The sequence below is a fragment of the Strix uralensis genome, chromosome 5 (genome assembly GCF_047716275.1).
Source record: "Strix uralensis isolate ZFMK-TIS-50842 chromosome 5, bStrUra1, whole genome shotgun sequence".
Taxonomy (NCBI): Eukaryota; Metazoa; Chordata; class Aves; order Strigiformes; family Strigidae; genus Strix; species Strix uralensis.
This window is the reverse complement of record NC_133976.1, coordinates 59,253,649-59,274,432: the sequence shown is the minus strand read 5'-3', so window position 1 is coordinate 59,274,432 and position 20,784 is coordinate 59,253,649. Positions and strand designations below refer to the sequence as shown.

Sequence of the window (20,784 nt, the reverse complement as noted above, 5' to 3'; positions counted from 1 at the left end):
CTGTTGAAACTTTTACCCCAAAATCCCCCTGCACCAGGCAAATTTAACAAATGATACAGACAAGGATCAATTTTCTGATCACCAAAATGCAGCAGGGGAGATGTAGGTTAAATATTAGGAATCATTTTTTAGCTATAACACTGATTAAATCAAAAGAACAAACTGCCAAATGAAGTTGGGTAATTGCCATCACTAGAGATTTTCCAGGCTATGAGTATGCATCCATTTAGCAAGGATGGCTTAAAATTAATGCAGTCAGTTTTGCCAGTTTGGAACTTGGACTGGATGACTCATTATATGCATGTTTTATCCCAAATAATTTTTAAAATTTCTTCCCACCTTACCCTAGCTAGGGATAAAGCAGCAGGGATGTCAGCAAAAAAGAGTAAAATTTTCTCTCAGTGTGTGCCAAGCCTACAGGAAATAAGAAACAAGTTCTAGTGAGAGAGAATAAAGCCCAGATTGATGTGACCTTTATTATTTTAACAGTGTCTTTCAGCACAATTACAGAGTTGCAGGATTGCAGAGAACAGAGCTGGAGTATAAAATAACATAAATAAATATAACGGGAGCCAAAGCAGTCAGCAGGAGGTGGTTGGAATTGGGCAGTGAAGGATGGGTGAAGGGTTTGCATTGGTCAAAGCCTTTATGATTCAGCCACCATAGTTGCAAATTCTGGAGAAGGGAAAAATTTTTTTAAATGTTAAAAAAAGAAAATGTAAAGAAGGAGGAAGCATATTACAATGATTACAGAGTCACTGGTGTAGCAGAAACATCACAATAACAGAAGAACAATGAAATCCAAGTTAATTAAAAGGGAAAGTATGACTTAGGAAATCTTACAGTGAAATGAAAGGGTTTTCTGAGGGTAAGGAAGAAATGCTATACATGCCAGACTGTCAAGACTGTCCACTGCTATTCATCTGAAGAACTTGATTAGTTCCCTGTTATTCCTTTGTAAGTCTCAATGGGATGAAGGCAAGAACTAGAAATTTAATTTTGCAGTGAGATAAATTTCCTTTATATCAGAGTTTGGCAAAGAGAATCATTAATGAGTCTTTCAGAGCATTCGCATCCCTCTATTATAAATATATTACATTCAAACTCAATTTTGTAAGGGCAAATTGACTGAAAATAACAGATTACAAAAACAGAAGGCTGACACCAACCTATGTAGCAATCTTGACCACACTGGTGATAATGAGAAAAATTCCTGTGACTGCAGAGGACCAGGACTTTTCCCTGTGTTTTTATTAGTTTTACATCCATAATATTTACATAAATGTATCTATCTGCAGTTTGGGGTTATTTTATGCTTTGGTGTATATATAATGGCTTTCAGCAGGATGATAAAGTGTGGAAAAGGCACATTTGTATCCTGGTGCATGGCATACTGCACTCTGAATACTGTATTACCCAAGGAGGTTATAATTCCTAACTCCATCTAACCTTGGAACAGTTACACATGAGAATACCTTCACAGTTGTGTGTGCCTCAGAGCACTGGAAATGCAGACTGAAGGGAATCCCAAGAAGGGCAACAAAGATGATAAAGGGATTAGAGGGTGTACAGAGAGAGTGATTTATGGGTTTAACTTAATCAGCTGAGAGGAAGATGACAAATAGGGAAGGCCCAAGAGAAAATTATTGAAGTTTGCCATAATGAAGGGTAATGCCTTGCAACTAAAAAAGATAGAAGATGAAAATTTTAACAACATTTTAATGTTCAGTTGAAAAATGCTAAACTCTAAACAAGTGAGATCTTTACTGACTGGTGTGTGCAAACAGATAGCACTTTTGATGACGTGTCCAAAAACCACTTTGCCAAATGCTGTCAAACCACACTGAGAAATAAAAGTGTCAGAGGGTTTAAATGAAATCCAGATTTATCCGTAATTTTGAAAGATGTAAATCCAAATTAGGATTAGTGATGCAGATTATTTAACAAAAATAAATCCTGTACACAGTGGGTACATAGATTGAAAGTGTTGCAAACTGAATTTAAGAGATAACATAAAGTGCTTGTGTTAGAAACCCAAACTATTCTGGGCAGAAAAGGAAAAAGGCTATGATTATTAAATCACTGTGTGAATAAATCCTGCAGAAAGAAACATGAACTGCAGTGGATGAAACCTTTCCAAAAGGGAAAATTAACTATGCATATTCTATCAGAATGAGTTGTCATATTTGCTACAGCTAAATTAAATCCTTTTTATAATAATATGTATCAACAGGCTATATTTGAAAAAGGTTATTCAGACTTGCAGCCAAATATTTTCCATAATACATTCTGATAGTGATTTTATCACTTAATGGCAATATATTTCATGGGTACTTTCTGATAGCCAGCAAACCATAAAATACTCCTTCATGAATAACTGCTATACACTTTCTACTTTTTCCAGGATTCTCAATATACTTTAAATATTTCAAGGATGTTCTAGTTGAATAATCTTGTAAACTAGTTCACTATTTATTTTGACATGAAGGTTAGCCCAACCACAGGTGGTATTTGTGGAGGTAGAGTGTATTCGTATATGCAAAACTTCTGAGATAAGGCACTGTGTGTTAGCTCCTGCCACTTGTAAATGTTTATTGCCGCTGTCTGGCCTGTAAGTGAGAGAATCCCTGTGATTGACTACATCCTCTTCTCCTGTTGTAATTCTCCTTCCAAACAAAATTGTTATATCTTTCTTTGCACAAATAATAGTTTTAAATTACAAGGATTTAGACTATTTTGCCATGTAAAATAATTTACTAGCTGTCTTGTGTCAAAGCTCTGACTTAAAAGGAGAGGAATGTTTCACTGTGTTCAGTATAGTTTGGTAGTATACACCAGCCTAATGCATACACTGCAGTATTTTACTGAAATGACAGATATAGTTACAGAGAACATGTTGTAGGCTAATGATTTCTCATTCAAAAAATGCTTTTTACATTATCTGTACAATAGCAAATCTGTTTAGGAAACTTCATAAGTAATGACTTACACTAATTTATTTTAGAAGATACAAGAGCACAAAGAAGGATAAGAAAAGAAGGACTTCCAGAATATTTTTCTTTTTTGTCATGACTTTTATCTGTGGCAAGGTCATGACTTATCAGTTGTATTTTGAATGCTAGATGTCTTATTTTTACAACATTTAAAAAAGTAATTGAAGCATTTTAAAATATTTGCAGAAGTTGAGCTGTATAAAGGAAAAGATTTTGACTTACTATAAAATTTGACTTACAATAAAAATTTGAATTTGTTCCGTCTACAGTGCAGGACCTTTGAAAATTCTCTATGGACTAGAGAATTAGAATATTCTCTCAAGTTTATTAATATCAAGAAATGGAAAGGCACGATGTGCATGTTCAGTGCTAATACACAAAATAGATTTAAAAAGCCATTGTAATCAGAAATCTTAATTTTCTTTTCTCCTCTTTTTTATGAACATTGTCCTGAAGCTGACAGAGCTGCTTCAGCATCACTTCCCAATCCAATCTGGAAGCTAATGTTTGTAGTTTTATTAGGTAACCTGTCCTTGACCTGCAATTTTTTTCAGATTCATCATCTTCTGTTCACAGCAGTGAAAGATGGAGGGGGCTTGACATCACACAGAAGGTGATCATGTCTTGCATGAACATGTTGCAAGTTTTCAACTGTTTGAAACTGGCAGATCAGCCACAAATTACAAATATTGATAGGAAAAAAGATAAACTGGTGAAATTATTTTTGAGCTGAGTGGTCTTGTAGGAATGATAAAAGTTTAAAGTAGAAGACCTAAGAGAAAGTTTGTAATGTGAGACCCTAACTGGAAGAAGGCCACTTCAGTTGAGATTAACGTTTGTGATGATAAAGATGGCTCTGTGGTGTTAAAAATCCATGAAGATCAAGTTCTTACAACTGCTATGGGCTCCTGAGGGACGGTGTTCAAGGGCCATCTAGTGAATTAACATTAACCCCTGTGAAAGGCTGCATGTTTGTGATCATTTACTAATGTACAAAGCTGATGTTTGAAACAAGAGGTAAAAGTAAAGCCTGACAATTCAGTTACAGGGAAACAAACAAATGGTTTGCAACAGAAATATAGTATTGCAATACTGAATATGAATGTGATGTACATTCAAGACTTTACATTTTATTTACATAGGCAGTTATAATCTGGAATTAGATTTAGGAACCAAAGGAAAAGCTGGAAATGATCTGTCATCCTCATACTTTGGTCACAGTCCCAGCTATTAACTTTGCATGTGTTTCAAGCCTTTCTAGTGTAACAATTTGCTGTTGGAGTCAAATTTAAGAAATGGAAAAGAAACCAATAATGTTGTACAGTAGGAATATGGCCAGAAGAAGCAAAAGAAAAAAGCCCTTCATTCTCTTCTCGTTATCGAGTATAAACTCAGAGTAATTCCCATTCAAAGTTAAGGAAGGGTAAAAGTTGCAGAAGAAAGAGATAAGGAGAAGAGGTGTTTCATATTGCTTTATTACAATGTACTGGCTTTCAGGCATTGTTTCAAATTTAAAAAAAAAAGTTATGGTCAATCTTAAATAAAGAAGTTAATGCTGTATTCTCTTGTATAAGCCAAAATCATTCTGCAATATAATTCTTTTAACCCAATTAATACTGCTTTTGTTTTGCAGCCTTCCGGGAATAACTGGAAAATGTATCTGATGTGAGGTTGGTGGATCAGCTGTAAGCTTACTTACCTGAATCAAGTTTTCTTCTGAAAATCTTGCCCACTGATTTTAGTGCCACTGCCACTAATTTTAATGGGAATAAGGAGGACCCATATAATAAAGCATATGACATTTCAGATAATGACACACTCATTGGGTTCAGTAGCTCTGCTAAAGTTTAGGGGGAACTTCCGCTAGGTGCTTCACAATTGCTCCTCTGCAACCATAATATAATCACGATCACAGAAATGAAGAAGCTTTAGTCTAGAAACAGGGTCATAGTCACTGATATGCCAGTGTGCTATGAACAGGCAGTTTAGCTAATATATTGCCTAACTAATATATCAGTGGCTAATTTTGTGTGTCATTTTTTCAGCTTCTGAATTAGAAGACTATGTTAGTTAACTGTATTTTGCTTTTCATCCCTTTTTTAATAGCTTTTATTTTGGAAAAAAATATTTTTTACAGATCCCAAAGATAGGTAACACAGAGAGATATGAGGTTTTTAAGGTATTTTTTATATTTCAACCTATCATATGGCTTATCAATATGGTGAAAATTTAACAATTGCCTGCTGTCTAGGTGATTTAGTACTCTGACCACAAACTTCCGCTACTATCTCCTGCAATGAGGAAAGATTTAATTCAGAAATGCATTTCTTCATGTCTCTTCCAGTGTGTCTCAGGGATACAGAAAGGGGAAGAAGGATAAATTTTGTATGCAGGCTAGTTTGATTCATCCCAAGGGGGAATAGAAAACAGCAGTAATTTTTTAAGCTATGCTTTGAGAGAAAAAGCTGTACTTTTCTTGTAGTTCTCATATTTAGTAAAAGGGAGTGACAAGCTTTCTTAGATATGAAGACCCACATAAATACTAGTAAATGTTGGACAGACAGTTATTGTGTGGAAAATCAGTAGCAGACTGGACTTTGAATTTTAAGAGCATTGCTTTGCTAAGTCATGCATTACATTCCTATTTACTAATCATCAAGCAGAAATGCTGGTACTCATATTTTTTTCTTTCTCTTTTCTAAGTTTTATATTCAAGCTTGGGTCTTTAAACTCTCAGTGTCCTGATCATCACCCCACTGAAACCAACAGAAAAATTAAAATAGTTGAAGCAGAAGTTGGATCGGTACTTAGTCCTATGCTGTAGCGTGCCTGAACTACATCTCGGTTTCTGTAAACTCTTGCCCCCTCTAGTGTCAGAACTCGGCTTCTGTTTCCCCTTAAAGCCTGCAAGCAAGGTATGGCAAATGTAGCAGGACTTGGCATTTCATTAAATCCCAGTTGTGCCCTTCAGAAGGTCACAGGCCCCAGTGATTCCTAGATTTCCTCAGTTCTTGTATGTAAGAGTAATATTCGATTGTTACTGTGAAAGTTTACTCCTCTGATCACATACCATCAGCGCCAATTTTACCATCACCGTCCTTATCTCCAGCAGCCAGAAGAGCCTTCGTTTCTTTGTCTGATAGGTCTCTTCCATCTGGGGCAAAGCCCTTCAGTACAAACCTGAAGAGGATGCATGGAAAAAATGAAAGGTTTTTTTCCAGAACAGTTTCACTTTGTATTTATTTATAGCACTGATTTGATATGCAAGTTGGAATCCAGGGTTGTATCTTCTGTTGTTGACCTCTTTAACATTCAGGAGTGGTGGTTTACTCTGAAACTGCATTTGGCTGAAGAACTATCTGTAAGGTATTGATCATTCATGTCTTTCAGGGATCCTGCAATAAAAGTTACAACTAGCTACCTCCAACAGACTTTAGATCACATAATCAGCAAACAACTGATTATTGCACACAAGTACTAGTCAAGAGATTGAATTGTATGCTATTATCTAGAGTCTTGTAAAAAAAAGACAACAGGAAACTAGACTCTTAAGATGAGGCTATTTGAGAAAGGATGTATCTTTACTTACTTTAGTTCGTCCTCTTCGATGAAGCCACTTCGATCTTTATCAAGAATATGGAAAACCTTCTTCACATCTTCTGGGCTCTTCTTTTTCAATCCTACCATCTCGAAAAACTTCTTGTAGTTAAAAGATTCAGCCGCTATGGGAGATGAAAAGCCAGAGAACTACTTAGAAAAATCATGGAAACATATACCAGCACATACCCATAGTTTTCTTCCATACTGCTGCATGTCCTGCCCTGGGAGGCACAGTCGAGCCTAGCTGTGGTAGGAGCTGGGCGTACGCACTGCAATCATCCATGCTTTGCAGACACTAATGGAAATAAAGAAAGGGGGAGAGGGGCAGTGTCTCCGCTTTGCAGATGAAGATCTGAGCTCCAGAGAGATGGACATTTACCCAAGGTCACACAAGAAGTCTGTGACAGAGTTGGGAGCTGAAGTCTAACCTGCTTGGTCTTGTTTCAGTGCCTTAAAGCCTCCCCCCCCCTCCAAGTTTACGCCAAAACAGTAATCTGAGAGCGGACTCCAACTATTAGATGGCTGTCACTTTTTGACATTCCCAGCCCTGGAAAAGACCAAACGCTCTTGCTCAACCATGGAGCCTAGTGACGAGAAGTGTTTAGGAGCACACGGCTATTTCAGTTCTGTTTGTTTTTTCCCTGAAGACTTTCTAGAAATCAGTGTTGCATTTCGACCGCTAAAGGTATGTGCAATCGTGGTTTGAGCTCAGACACTGCAAGGCAGCGCTGTACTGTATGCTGCCTGCAAGACCTTGTGAGGCACGATCGCCGGGGAGGAGAAAAAAAACCAAACAGAGCCCTTGAAATCAGAGCCGAGATAAATGAGTTTGCCTGCTCCACCTCTCCTGTCCTTTAACCGCACCCCCTTTTGTCCCACACATGTAGCCTAACGACTGGGGTGCGTATTAGAAATCGATAGTGACCTCCAAAACGTGCTGTGCACTTTTTTTTTCCTGCCTTCCCCGTGCATCCTTATTGCCGCCGCAGCTTTTCTTATGACATAAAATTAAGGAGGCTCAGTCTTTCGGGATCTGCTTGACAGATCTGTCATTAGTTGTTGCTAATTGCATCTGCTCCGGGACTTGGAGATGGCCCTAGAACAGGGGAAGCTAATGAGAAAAACAGCTGCTGGCTCAAGCGCAGCAGTTTGTTGGTCCCTTCGACTCTCCGGCTGCTGAGTTCGGTCGGGCTCAGCGGGTTTTGCGCTTCTGTCCGTTTGGGAAGGTCATTGCTCAGACCGGGACGGAAAGAGCCGGCGCTCCTGGGGGGTGCGATCAGCCAGCTAGTGTCGGGAGAGGGGGGAGATAACGTGCATCCCGGAGCACCATTTCTGGCGTTTCTTTGAGAGCAACCTTAACTACCTGAATCTCTGCAAGCACGAGGAGGGTTTGCTGTCAGTTTAGGGGTGGCGATGAATTAGAGGGGTAGGGAATGTCTGAAACCCAGAGGAGTCTGCGAGGGAAGTACGGACCGCTGCAGGCATCCGTCCTGCAGAAAGCTTCTGTAGTCGAGCAGTGCACCCACTTGCTCTACTGTTGCCTTCTGCTCCATCCCAAAAAGTAAAGCCCACCCGGGGATTCCGCATAGGAAGTAAGAAAAGAGCGGCTTCTGATCTGCTTGTAACAAGAAACAGCAGTTCTGTAATACCTGAAACTAAATTTCGGGGGTGAGTGGGAAGCTGCCGACATCCACGGCTGACTTCCCTATCCCACATCAAGATATAATCCACCCTGGTTCGCCGAGGGTTTTGTTCCTTTGGAAGTATCCTCTCGGTAGAAACAAAGTCTGTCTGCAGTTACTGCTTGCCTTCCTTTAAACTAAACATTTCCTCTCCTTATGTGCAGGGCAACATTGCTGAGGATGCAGCCCTGTACTTGATAAACCTGTCAGGCTTTCACTGCACTTCTGAAAATACATCCTTATTTGATAGTTTGTCTAGCCGGATCCTCTAATCTTCCCCAAGCTTAAATAAATGCACTGCTATCCTAAATTGAAGAGACGAAAGGGGTGAAAAAGAAGGGGGGGAGGAAAGCACTCACCTGAAAAGGCTCCCACAGCCTTCTTGATATCCTCAGCGCTGAGCACATCAGTCATAGCCATCCTGCAACTGTTTGAACAGGGAAGCAAGTGCGAAAAGATTAAAAAGTGCTTTTCTCATCATTTCTGCTCATATGACCAAAGCTGCAGTGCTGTGTGGGGATGGCACACCGGGAAAGGCTGGACCCGCGCCAGCTCTATAGCTCTGTGTAGATAAGTGCCACGGGCTGTCGCTCCCCAGTTTGCAGAGCACCAAGTAGTCCACAGACGCGAGGGCTCGGCTAAAGAGAGGGTACGGGGATGCCTTTGCGGGGACCGGGGTGGGGGAGGACGCGAGTGGGGGTCGCTCCCGGGGAGGCTGGCGCCTAAGCCTTACTGGAGCAGTGCCAGAGTCTGTCGTGATACCGGCTGGAGAAAGAGTTGTGCCAAGGTCAAGTTCTCGGGTGCAGTGGAATTGCTAGTGGTGCAGAGCAGAGCCTTTCCCTTTCGTCAGTCAGGACGAGCTTTACCAGCTAGATTCGGTGATGAGTAAGGAACTGCAGCATATGCCAAGCTTCAAGCTGCTCTTGAGGTCGGGAAGCAAACGTAATGTAGCTTTTGAGCATTTGCCTTATGGTTCAAACACTTTAAATATCTCCCCCTTCTCCCTTCCCCCACCCCTTCACACACATATTCCTTTTAGACCTCGTTTCTTTCGGGCCAGTCCATATTAAGCATCATCCTCACTGAATTAATTATCACATTCCTGCGAATCCTACAGATCCCGTTTGTAATGCACAATATGCTGCAGGATCTTCCGTGATGTGATCTGGTGAAAGGAGATGCGAGGTGACGACATGCTCGTGCGGAGCTCCGGTGCGGTGCTGAGCTCTGCGGGCGGGACCGGGCACTTCCCGGCACGGTCAAAAAACAGTTAGGAATTGTAATGTAGTGTCCAGGTTTGGTGGTGGTGGGGTTTTTTGTGGTTTTTGTTGTTTTTGTTTTTTTTTTTTTTCCCTCCAAGAAACTGTGCCCATTTTTTCACATGAAATATGGCAAGTAGTCCAACTCGTTCTCAGAGTTTGGGCGCAGGAGCCATTAGGCTGAGGTAGGCGAGGTTAGGGCCGGTGGCAGGGCAGATCTCTGCAGGGGGGCGGCATCTCCGCTCCAGGACAGACGGGGGAAAGGCCGGGGGGTGCTGGCGAGATCCCCGCGCTGCCATCAGCGGGTCCAGCCCGGTCCTGCTGACGCAGTCGCACCCTCGTCCTGAAAGGGGACCTATCACACAGGAGGCGACGGGGGCGGCTGCAAAAACTCGGGTCGCTCTGTCGGGGATGCCTCGGCGCTTTTAAACGTCCGAGCCCCCACCCTTCCATCCGCGGCCCAGGTTCAGCTGTAGCGGGTGAGTCGTTAGCGTGCCACTGAGCGCACAAGGACGGAGGAGGAGGTGACACTGGGGTCTCCCCCTTTTTTCCCCCCTTTTTCTTTTTTAAACAGCGACTCTTCGTTGTGGGAGGGACTGTCGCTCTTCTCTCGTTGGAACTTTGTCTCCCATTTCCGTGTATTTCCTGAGATACAAGAGAGGCTTAGTTTTTCCCAAGGACAAACAAGGAGACGGGTGGGGGAGCCGAGTCCCCCAGAAAACTGCTGAAAAGCAGAAAACTGCTCTGTTTTCATGAACACAGTAGTCCTTGGTAAGCTTCCACAGAACAGTCAGGGCAAGCAGGATTATTAAGCAATATTCAGAAATCGTTATAAGTTGCTATAAGCAAATAAGTTGCAAAGTAGGTGATAATTTCCTTGTATCACTCACTAGGTTGAACACATCTTTCCCTGATCTACAGGGAAAGAGGAGCTGTGCGCTAGGATGCTGACCAGAGATAAACTGCAGCCCCACGAAGGGCTCCGCGCACCGTCCCGCGTGGGTAGTTCTCGCTCAGCCGCCCCCTTTGTTTCGGAGCCGGGAGGTGAAAGGGTGCAGTAAAGACAGTACTCGGGTTATTCGGGTGTCCTGGTTTAGCGGAGTTCAGCTTGAAGAACGGAGGCGAAAGAGCCGTGCGTAGCACACGCTGAAACCCAATCGTTACTCTGTTTTATGCTTAGGTTAGATGGAGACCGTCGATATACAGCTATTTACACGAGAAATCAATGTGCATGATCTTATGTAATTTGCGTCCCGTTACGTTCCCTGAACTGGCAGAGGAAGGAGGACAACCTTCTTGTCTCCAGTGCAGACGCCTCCGGCCTGATCCGACACCGCCGCCCGCTTCCTCGCTTTGCCAAGCTCAGCATCACTGCGCTCTGCAAAGGAGCTGGGCCTCGGGCTCCACAGCTTGCTTTCGTTCGAGCCTTTTGCAAACCCGTTGATGAGGAATCCTCGTTCTTGGAGCCACCTTTTAGCCTCCTTTTAGGTCCCTACAACCGGGGACGCTCCCTCCCGCCCGCCCGCCAGTGAGGATGCTGTCGTGGCGGGGACTGGAGTTTCGGTCAGAGCACACTTGGAAGGCTGCCCTCGGAGGGAACTCAAGCCGGGAGCTGGCAGGGGCGAGGCGCAGCGCTGCCTGCTGTGCGGGCAGACGCCACTCAGGTTAGCTAGCGTCACGCCAAGGCAACCGGCCGGAAGCTCGTTCCGGGCCCGTGTGCCGGGGATGGCAGCCCGGCGGCTCCCTCCGCAGCCCGAATGATGCGCGAGGCGCTCCGCTTTCCCTCGGCATCGGATCTGTCAGGCCGCTACGGCCTCATCATGCTGTGAAGGCGAAAAGTGAGAGGTGCCAGAAAAAGGAGGCTTCAGATCAGGTGGAGCCATCTGTACAGCGTAAATAACATTTCCCCCAGCTCCCCGTCCCTTGCTCAGAAGTTGAGAGGCGGTGCCGTCAACGGGTGTAAAAGTGAAAGCAGCGGCACACCGGGTTGGGCAGCGGAGACCGGGGATCTAGCATGGAGGGGTGGCCGAGGCCCGTCTCTAACCTCAGCAGTGCATCCGTTTTAAGGACAGCTAGCAAACTTCTAGAAGCTTTTAACCACCGAGCTTTAGTCAAAACTGTTATTCTAATATAAAAGGCGTTTCACGAATTGGCGGTTTCACACTCGACCCTTCGCCTTTTTCTCATCATCCCCGCGAGATGAATGACGCGTTTTTCTTTATTTCTGAGATTTTGCCAATTTTCCTGCCCGAAATATTTGCAAAATCTACACCGTGGATTTCCAAGTTGTCTGCACAGAAGCTTTCGTATAGATCAACTCCCCCTTCCACCAGCGCCAGAATGATGATATCCTTACTAAGCAAACGATCGAGTAAATTAAGTAAAAATCAACCCGCCCTCATCAAAAGCAAACAATTCAGGGAGAATTTCACGAACAACAAGAAACCCCCACGCCAAAAATTGAAGCAGGAAGCCGGGGGTCCTTTGCAAAGAGGGTGACCCATTTCCTTTTATCTCCCTAATGACCACACCAAAGAGAGCAACTTCATCCCACCGTTTACGATCGTCTGTGCATAAGGAGAGAAGTAATTTCTGCGACGTGTTTTGGAGGGTTTTTTTGCTTTTGGTTCACGACTGAGCATTTCAGTAAATTCTGTTCACCGAATCCTTGCTCGCCTTCTCGTTCACTTTCTCCCCTCCCCTTGCCGTGTTTTGTTATTTCCATTTTCTCACTTTATCCCCTCCTTTTTTCCTCATTCCCCCTCAATGTGTTCACCCATTTTATCCTTTTAATGGCCTTTTCTTCTCGCTCGGAGTCTTCTCTGCGGGAAGCCATTCCTCAGCGTTTGGGAGATTTGCACCTCTTTGTCTCTGGGCTTTTGTTTGTGGGAAGGGGGTTAGGGTTGGAGTGATGGAATATATCCTTATCTGCTTTCCTTCGGGCGCAGGTTCTGGGTTCCTGCCGAGAGCGGGCGAATCCACGTTTGCTGTGGAAGTCTGAACATTTTCTTGCTACTTACCTTTTGGATCTCCCCTAAGCGCGCTTGAAAAGGGTGTTAGATATGGAGGTGGTCAAAAAAAGGTGGAACTCGGGGTAGGAACCCCACTTATATAATCTCTCTTACTCTATTTTTGGCAGGTGATAGCCACTTCTCGCTGGTATCAGATATTCAGGGATTTTGGTGGCGGTGTCACATTTATCTTTCCCTTAACTAATCAAGTAACACTATTAATAATCCTTGGCGCTCACCTTCCCCTGGCTGTGAAAACCTATTACCTCGGCAAACTGACGGTCCACTTGAAACTTTATTCGAGAGAGACAGGAGGTATGAATGAGCTATTTGGGGGCAAATAGGCGCTTCAACTTCCATCAGATGAAGGTGGCGTCGGGGAGATCACGATGCATCAGGAGGTTCCGTTCGAGAGACGGGACTCTGCTCAGAAGGAAGGGAATAGGAAGATGCAATCTCTTCATCAGAGAGAGGGAAAGCGAAGACACTCTCAGGAGTTTGTCCTGTTCTGTCTTTAGCCCTAGCAGATGCTACTCGAAACGAGAGAACTGCCCTAAACTGCCTCCTGCGTCTAAAGCTGCAACAGTCAGCTTTACCTCTTGGCCTTGAAGGAAGGCAGAAATAATTTTTCCTGCAGGCCACAGCAAATTCAACCGTGTAATTCTGGTTGCTCATACTTAAAGGGGCATCCAAAATCTCCACTCTGGGCCCCCTTGGGCAAGTGCTGTTAGAAGTCTAAAAAATTTACAACCTGAGCTTTCTTAGGAAAGGCAGGGCATTGTAAATGAAGAAATAGTATATATACAGTCATAATACATTGACTGTAACCTTTTCAGCATATAAATTCTCTTTATGCTGAACTGCTCATTCCAGGAAAAGACACCTTTGAAAATACCTCTATTTTCACTCTGTCAAGCTATAATAACAACAATAAAAATGCCATTGAGAGCTATTTAGCATTCTGTAATCCAGCTGGGGACAATTTTCCTGATATTTAATGTTTTTCTGGCAAGGGGAAACATTTTATAAAGGACTATGAATCACATTTATCTGGAGGATATCTGTGAGTAAAAAATAATCTTTTCTGTTTCAGGACTCAAACCCAACAGTCCTTAGGTTAGAAAGCAACCAGGGCTGTTGTGATACAACTGAAATTATCTTTTGGGAAAGGCAGGCACTGCAAAAGTGAGATCTGATTTTCCTAGCTTGATTAATTGTTCCTAGAAGGAATGTATGGGATAGGAATATTTTTAAATAGTTCTCTACTGCCAGTATCATTTTGATGTGGAGTTCTGTGATAACTTGAAAATTCTCCAGCAGCTTTAGGTAATTTCTAAAGAGGAAGCTTTATTGAATCAAACATGACAAAGGTTAATTCAATCAGTTTAGTGTTCTCTCTCTCACTTATTTGTATTATGCTTCCTATGGTGGTTTCTGAATTTTCAGTGTACTACAGTAGTAGAGGAAGTAATACTACTTTTCAGGTAGCCTTCTTTATTTCTGACAAACACTGTGTCTGTGCCCTAGCTCAGAGCAGGTGAGACTTTGTAATTAATTACAACGTGAGATAGCTCTTGTGGGTCCAAATGTTTCAACCAACTGGTGTGTTGCCTTTGGAACAGTATGATTCATAGTACACTGTTTGCTAAATTCAGTGATGTGGGGTTTGCATTACACTTTCATGTATGATACACGTTTGATGCAGTACCAAGATTAGATTCTGGTTTAGAGATACCAGTATCTTGTGGTTGTTAGCCGCATGCTCTATTTCCATTTGGTACCTGGCAGAACAACTTTTCTCTTTTGCCTTCTTTTGGCAGCTTAGAGAGGATAAGGATTGTAGGACTGTCTTTTTGGCTACTGGTGTGTGACTTCCATTTCTGTCTGCTCCACGGGAATGAATGCATTTGTCCACTGGTGAAAGGAGACCAAGTGCAGGACTAGTCACTGTGATTCCTCTATGTAATTCAGCCACATGAAAGCAATCCTGATTAGTGGAAATCCTTTCTTATCCTTTTAGTTAGTTCTTACTAAGGCTTATTTACAAAGAGAGAAGCAGATTTATGACCTCAACAGACATATAGTGAGGTCTTTGTTACATGTCAAGTTTTAATTAATTAAAAGGGGGTTTGTTGTTGGGATTTTTTTGTGGTAAGAATACAATAAAAATCTGACACTTCTGGGTTATTCATACAAATCTGCCTGAAGCTGAAAGACATGGAGCATTGTGGCAACAGGTTTGTGAGAGTTTACCTGTGTGAAATGATAGAATTTAGGGAGGAAGTTCATGTTACTGCAGTCATCAGTTTCAGTAATGTGGTTACATATGTACTGTCATCTCAATCAGGCATTCAGGAAAAGTTTAGAGCTGGGCTTCCCTTTTAGGATACATACACACTGCAGAGTTAATTGGGACACTCATCCATTATAATTTCTTTTCCCCACCACACATAAATAATTAATTTGAATAATAAGGTGCTCCAGGTCCATATCAGCCAATGTACCCAAAATTTTTGATGTTATCATCATAGTGCTAGCATAGCACTTCAAAAAGGAAGCTTGCCCTCCTGCTGTCTGCCATGTCTAGTACATGTGTTGTGACAAGCAGCTTCAGTCTTCAGGGATTCCAGTCAGTCATCTTTCACTCGCCCTGCATTTATTTTCTTACTTATTTGTTAAAGAAACCATATGATTTCCTTTATTTGAAAGCATATTCTAAAATTCAGAGGGTTGATAAGAAATATTTCTTTGTTGCCAGTTAAAATTGCTTTTATATATTTTTATCTCAGCAATATCTCATGTAAGTCTCTGGATCAGCCTTCTTTTCCACTGTCTTCTCAGTGCTTATGCCTTTCATTTGATCTTACAACAGTTATAATATCCTTCAGTCCTTGGGTTTAGCCAAGCTATACAGAATTATTTATTTTACACCTTTTCTCATGGATCAGCCTCTCTAGACCTGTAATCATTTTTTCTTACTTGTTTTTGGTATTCTTCTGGTTTTGTTGGCATCTTCTTGGTGTTGTAGTGCACAGCATAACATGGAGTTACTTTGCTGTCTAAGCTTGTAGAGAATTCTAAAGTATCCATTAAAGTCTTCAACCTGTTATATAAGACAAGAATGACAAATCAGGTTGAATTTGCTGCAGTCCAAGATGTATATACAATCTAGTACCCATTCACATTGCATTTAGATTTGGAAAGTATTCACACAATAATTTGAAATATTTTTAAAAGTATTTTGTATGCTTGCAGCATATTTTGCTTAAAAACATTTTGAAGGATTTTATACCCAACATTCATTATATAGGAACTCCTTCATTTTCCTCTAAGGCAAAGCTCAGTGCTGGTCTCACCTATGTTTAGAGGCAGAATAGGAATCCTTACAATGGCAGTATTTTCTTTGGTGTTTTTCCTAGAAGTTATGTCATAAGTGTATATTTCTTCCTCCTGCTCCTGCTGTCAAACTTTTCTCTTCTCACAAGGTCCTAGGTATATTGTCCTCTTCCATCTTCTAAAAAAAAAAAAAAAGAAGAAATATCATATTGCTATCCTTCTTAGCTGAAATGAGATGCCTTAGGTGCTCCATATAACCATAAACCATACAATACTGTGATTCAGGATTCCAGGAACCCTGTACCAAAAGTCTTTTGGAGAAGTAGGAATAAATATGAGTTTTATTTAATATAACACAATTAGGAATTATTAGGAAGATGAAATGTCAATACCTACATTAGAAGTTGCCCAGAATTTTGGGACAAACTTCTCTTGGCAAAAGTACCACTAAACCTTCATGTTGGTGAGTACAACTTGTAGCTTTTTCAAAAGATACATTTACATAGTAAAGAATGTAGCACTTACTGAATTTAGTCTGCCAAGGATGTTGTGATTTTGAGAGCTTCATATGTTGGAGAGGACAATGGGCAAATTCATGGAAGAGAGATCCATTGAAGCTTACCAAACTCATACAGGCCACATCCAGTTTGTGAAGTTCCTGAGCTAAAGTGGTTGGAATTTGGGATAGGATTAGGGGAAAGTGTCATAATGTGATTGCCTTGTGCTTACATCCCTCCAGAGGCTTTTGTCTATGTCCACTGTTGGGGACAGGATACTGGGTTAGAGGACTAGAGGAAACTTATTTTGATCCAGTATAGTGGTTCTTAACTTATTTTCCTCAGTGTAGTTTATAATACCACACATGTGTGAAAAGTGGAAAGATCAGGTGGACAGAATGTATATGAAAAATTAAAAGAATGACTCACAGTACCCATAGAAAAAAAACCCCTTTTTTTTGCTAATATAAAACAGGAAACTTCAGTCCATGTTTACTGTGACTCTTTGCTTATAGGCTGCTCTTGAGTTCATATATGCCCTCTTTAGGCTGCATATGAGCATATCTGTTCAGGTATATATATATATATAATTTACACTACTACCCTGTGACTGAAAATGTCAATTGTTTTGTATATACTAATCATAATTTCTTTCTGCCAGATGGTATATATCAGACTGATTCAGGCTTTTTAGGTTCCATTACTTCTTCATAGTCCATACAACAGACAATTCTTTGGTTTGCCTGAGATCCTAGGATCAAAGCTTAGTGGTTCCATTTTTACATACGACTCCTCTGATAATTGGCTCAAAATCTGGAAATAGCAAATGGCTACAAGAGATACCCCAGAGGCTAGAAGGAGGTAACTAATAGTCCATGTTACCAGTGGGCTTTGGGGCCTCTCCAGCTCACCATTGCAAATGGTGTGGAAAAGAAAGTGAAATGTCTTGAACAGTATCAGCCAAAGGAGATAATACAAATGGAAAACAGTGATAGGTGTTTCTGTGTGAACCCCTGGTGAGAGTTACGCTCAGATTACCAAACAAGAAAAAATCTAGTGCTAAAAGAGTAGGTGTGTATATCCTAACACCTCCTAGCAACTCTCTAATGGATACTTACAGCAAGAAAAAAAGCTGTTAGTCCCAGTGGGAAACCCTGACCTGAAGGTTAAAAGAATGGAAACAGTGGTTTTTCTTTACAACAGGCACTTGTGGGTATCAGACATTTGTCATAATTGACACTCTGGTGTTGTTCACACTGGGATGGGTAAACCCATGTAATTATTACCACAGGGGTTATATTCCAGAAAAACTAGCACAGCAGAAAGATGGCTTCATTACTTATTCCCATTTATATTGGTCTGCTGGTAGGAAAGCCGTCAAAGCATTGAGATCAAGGTAAACAGTTTTTGGGGAAATCTGACTTCAGTTTTAGCAGTTGGAATCCTGTGGTAACCCAAATTTTGATACTTATTCTTCAATGAATCTGTTGGTTTTTTTCTTATGCTCTTACAATTTGTTTTAGAGCTGTTAGTGCACGACGAGATGGATTAAAAGTCAGAGGTTTGTAAAGGAGTCATACCTTTCTGGGTAAACAGCGAATGAGAAGAATTTTATAGCACTGACGCTCAAATAGCATGTTGGGGCTTTTCCTGCCAACCTTCCAAATGGAAATTGCTGGCTAAGAAAGTCTATAGCTAGCAGCAGAAAAGGAGCAGGGTTGTGTCAGCTGTTTATTTATTGTCAATATTTTGTTAGAAAACAATTCTTCCATTTACATGATTGGTAAATGAGATATCTTCTCAAGTTTAGGTCATGATTTGAATCCAGCCAAGGAGAATATCAGTAAATAAAAGTCATTATTCTCTAGTACTGTTTCAGTCACCTCAATGAAATGAACATCTCCAGTCCCATTGTTAATAAACACATACACACAAAACAAGCTTACTGGCACTAAAAGAATATCTCCATGTAGTTCATGGCCTGAATCAGACCCAAACACTGAATTCTCCTGTATTTTGTCTTCTTTATCTCTTTAGGTCACCCAAAGGGAGGACTGCAGGTAGGAAATCTCTACTTCTGTTACCTGTGCTAAACTTAAGAGAATGGATGGACATTCGTTCACTTCTGCTGCATCTGGGATTCCCTCAGGTAAATGTCTGATTGAATATTTGAGTTTATCTTTTGTAACATCCTTATCCTCTGTCTTCTGGAGTGAATTTTATTAAAGAAAGACTCACTGGCGTGTTGCTAATGTGGAGAGCGGTGATGAGTGGCATTCCTCAGGGGTTGGTGTTGGGACCAGTGCTGTTTAACATCTTTGTTGGCAACATGGACAGTGGGATTGAGGCACCCTCAGCAAGTTTGTCAACAACACCAAGCTGTGTGGTGCGGTTGACGTGCTGTAGGGAAGGGATGTGCCATCCAGAGGGACCTTGGCAGGCTTGAGAGGTGGGCCTGTGCAAACCTCATGAAGTTCAACAAGGTCAAGTGCAAGGCCTTGCACATTGGTTGGGGCAACCCCAAGCACAAATACAGGCTGGGCAAAGAGTGGATTGAGAGCAGCCCTGCAGAGAAGGACCTGAGAGTAGTAGAGGATGGAAAACTGACTATGAGCCAGTAATGTGTGCTTGCAGCCCAGAGAGCCAACCATATCCTGGGCTGTATCAAGAGAAGTGTGGCCAGCAGGTTGAGGGAGGTGATTCTCCCCCTCTACTCTGCTCTCATGAGACCCCACCTGGAGTACTGTGTTCAGCTCTGAGGCCCCCACCATAAGAAGGACATGGACCTGCTCAAGCAAGTCCAGAGGAGGCCACAAAGATGATCAGGGGTCTGGAGCACCTCCCTTATGAGGACAGGCTGAGACAGTTGGGGTTGTTCAGTCTAGCGAAGAGAAGGCTCCAGGGAGACCTTATAGTGGCCTTCCAGTACTTAAAGCGGGCCTACAGGAAAGGTGAGGAGGGACTCTTGATCAGGGAATGTAGGGATGGGAAGGGGGATGATGGTTTTAAACTGAAAGAGGGTAGATTTAGATTAGATATAAGGAAGAAATTCTGCACTGTGAAGGTGGTGAGACACTGGAACAGTTTGCCCAGAGGAGCTGTGGATGCCCCCTTCCTAGAAGTGTTCAAGGCCATGTTAGACGGGGCTTTGAGAAACCTGGTCTAGTGGAAGGTGTCCCTGTCCATGGCAAGGTGGTGGAACTAGATGATCTTTAAGGTCCCTTCCAATCCAAACCATTCTGTGATTCTATGGTAAGGGAAGTATATTTTTCCCTGCCATTACCAGTGTACAACAGCTTCTTACCCTTCCCTTTTTGACATTCCTTCTGATAATCATCTTATCACCCTATTCATAATCTTATGTATGGGTATTTCTCTTTTTTTTCCTAGGCAATGTGAAAAAGTTTATTCTTATGATTTAAAAACATTATTTGCAAAAAAATAGTTTTATTGGACTAACCCATTTTATAGAAACTTACATTGCGTTTTTGTATATTCTGCACATCTGAACTGATGCTCATTATGGGCATACTTTTTGGTTTTGGATGTTTGTATAGTTTCTCCTTCCTAAAAAAGTTCACAGTGGTGATCTCTTAAATAAATCACCTTATTGCAGGGCCTTTTTGCACTCCTCCTTTCAAAACTTTGTGAATATTCCTTGTGTAGGCAAAAGAAATGTTGTATCTAGAAGTGGAGGATCAACGTAGCATGTGATACAGATCTGAACAATACTCAACAGCACTTTTAGCTCATGCTATGGTATTTTGACAGTTATTTGCAAGAGGCAGTAGCTCCAGGCCCTTTGAGTTTTGATCTCAGTGGGACACAGAAGCTGCTGTCTTGAAGAAGAATGAGATATTTCAGTAAATTGATCATTAATATCTTGGTTTTGGATGAAGCAGAGACTCTCAAGATACAAGTGATGTGCTTATTTGCAGCATTTTGCCTCTTTGAAATGTATCGTCTGTTATTTTTCTGCATGTCTGTTGACATTTCTACCCTCTAATGTGGGAAAGAAAAAACAAGTATCAGGGCATACTAAAAAGTTCATTGCTCTCTGAGGTAGAGTATCTCCATGTCTTCCATTCCTATCATCTGACCGTTTTGCAATTTATTTTTCCAACACTTCCTCCTGTTAAAGGACAGACAACTGAAACACCAACAAATCAACTGTTTGCGTGAGACCACACAAGAAATTGCATGCTGCATCCTTTCCTGGGATAATATCTTCCAGAATGCACTATCCTTTTCTTTTTTGTTGCTCTAGATCTTGATTGTAAGAACCATAGCTTGTGATAGCAGTTTCACTTGGGTGGAGCAAAGGGATGATCCCTTTCACAGAGAACATCTGTTTGTTACTTGACGTCTTCCTTCCTACCAGGTTTACCCTGTGTATTGCATGGAAT

The 20,784-nt window shown here is 41.8% G+C and overlaps 1 protein-coding gene across 2 annotated transcripts; it reads right to left on the bottom strand.

The window, feature by feature from the left end:
- Window positions 1-451: 451 nt before the first annotated feature.
- PVALB (parvalbumin) lies at window positions 452-9,155 on the bottom strand. 2 transcript variants are annotated; one of them, XM_074871263.1, is made up of 5 exons: window positions 9,009-9,155; window positions 8,635-8,702; window positions 6,583-6,715; window positions 6,064-6,173; window positions 452-675 (listed from the first exon to the last, which is right to left on the bottom strand). In XM_074871263.1, exons 2-5 carry the CDS (start codon window positions 8,693-8,695, stop codon window positions 647-649), a joined length of 333 nt encoding a protein of 110 aa, XP_074727364.1. In that variant the 5' UTR covers window positions 8,696-8,702; window positions 9,009-9,155; the 3' UTR covers window positions 452-646. The 2 variants fall into 2 exon arrangements, with proteins under 2 accessions (XP_074727364.1, XP_074727363.1); XM_074871262.1 differs by lacking the exon at window positions 9,009-9,155 and having other exon boundaries at window positions 8,635-8,789.
- Between the last annotated feature and the right edge of the window lie 11,629 nt (window positions 9,156-20,784).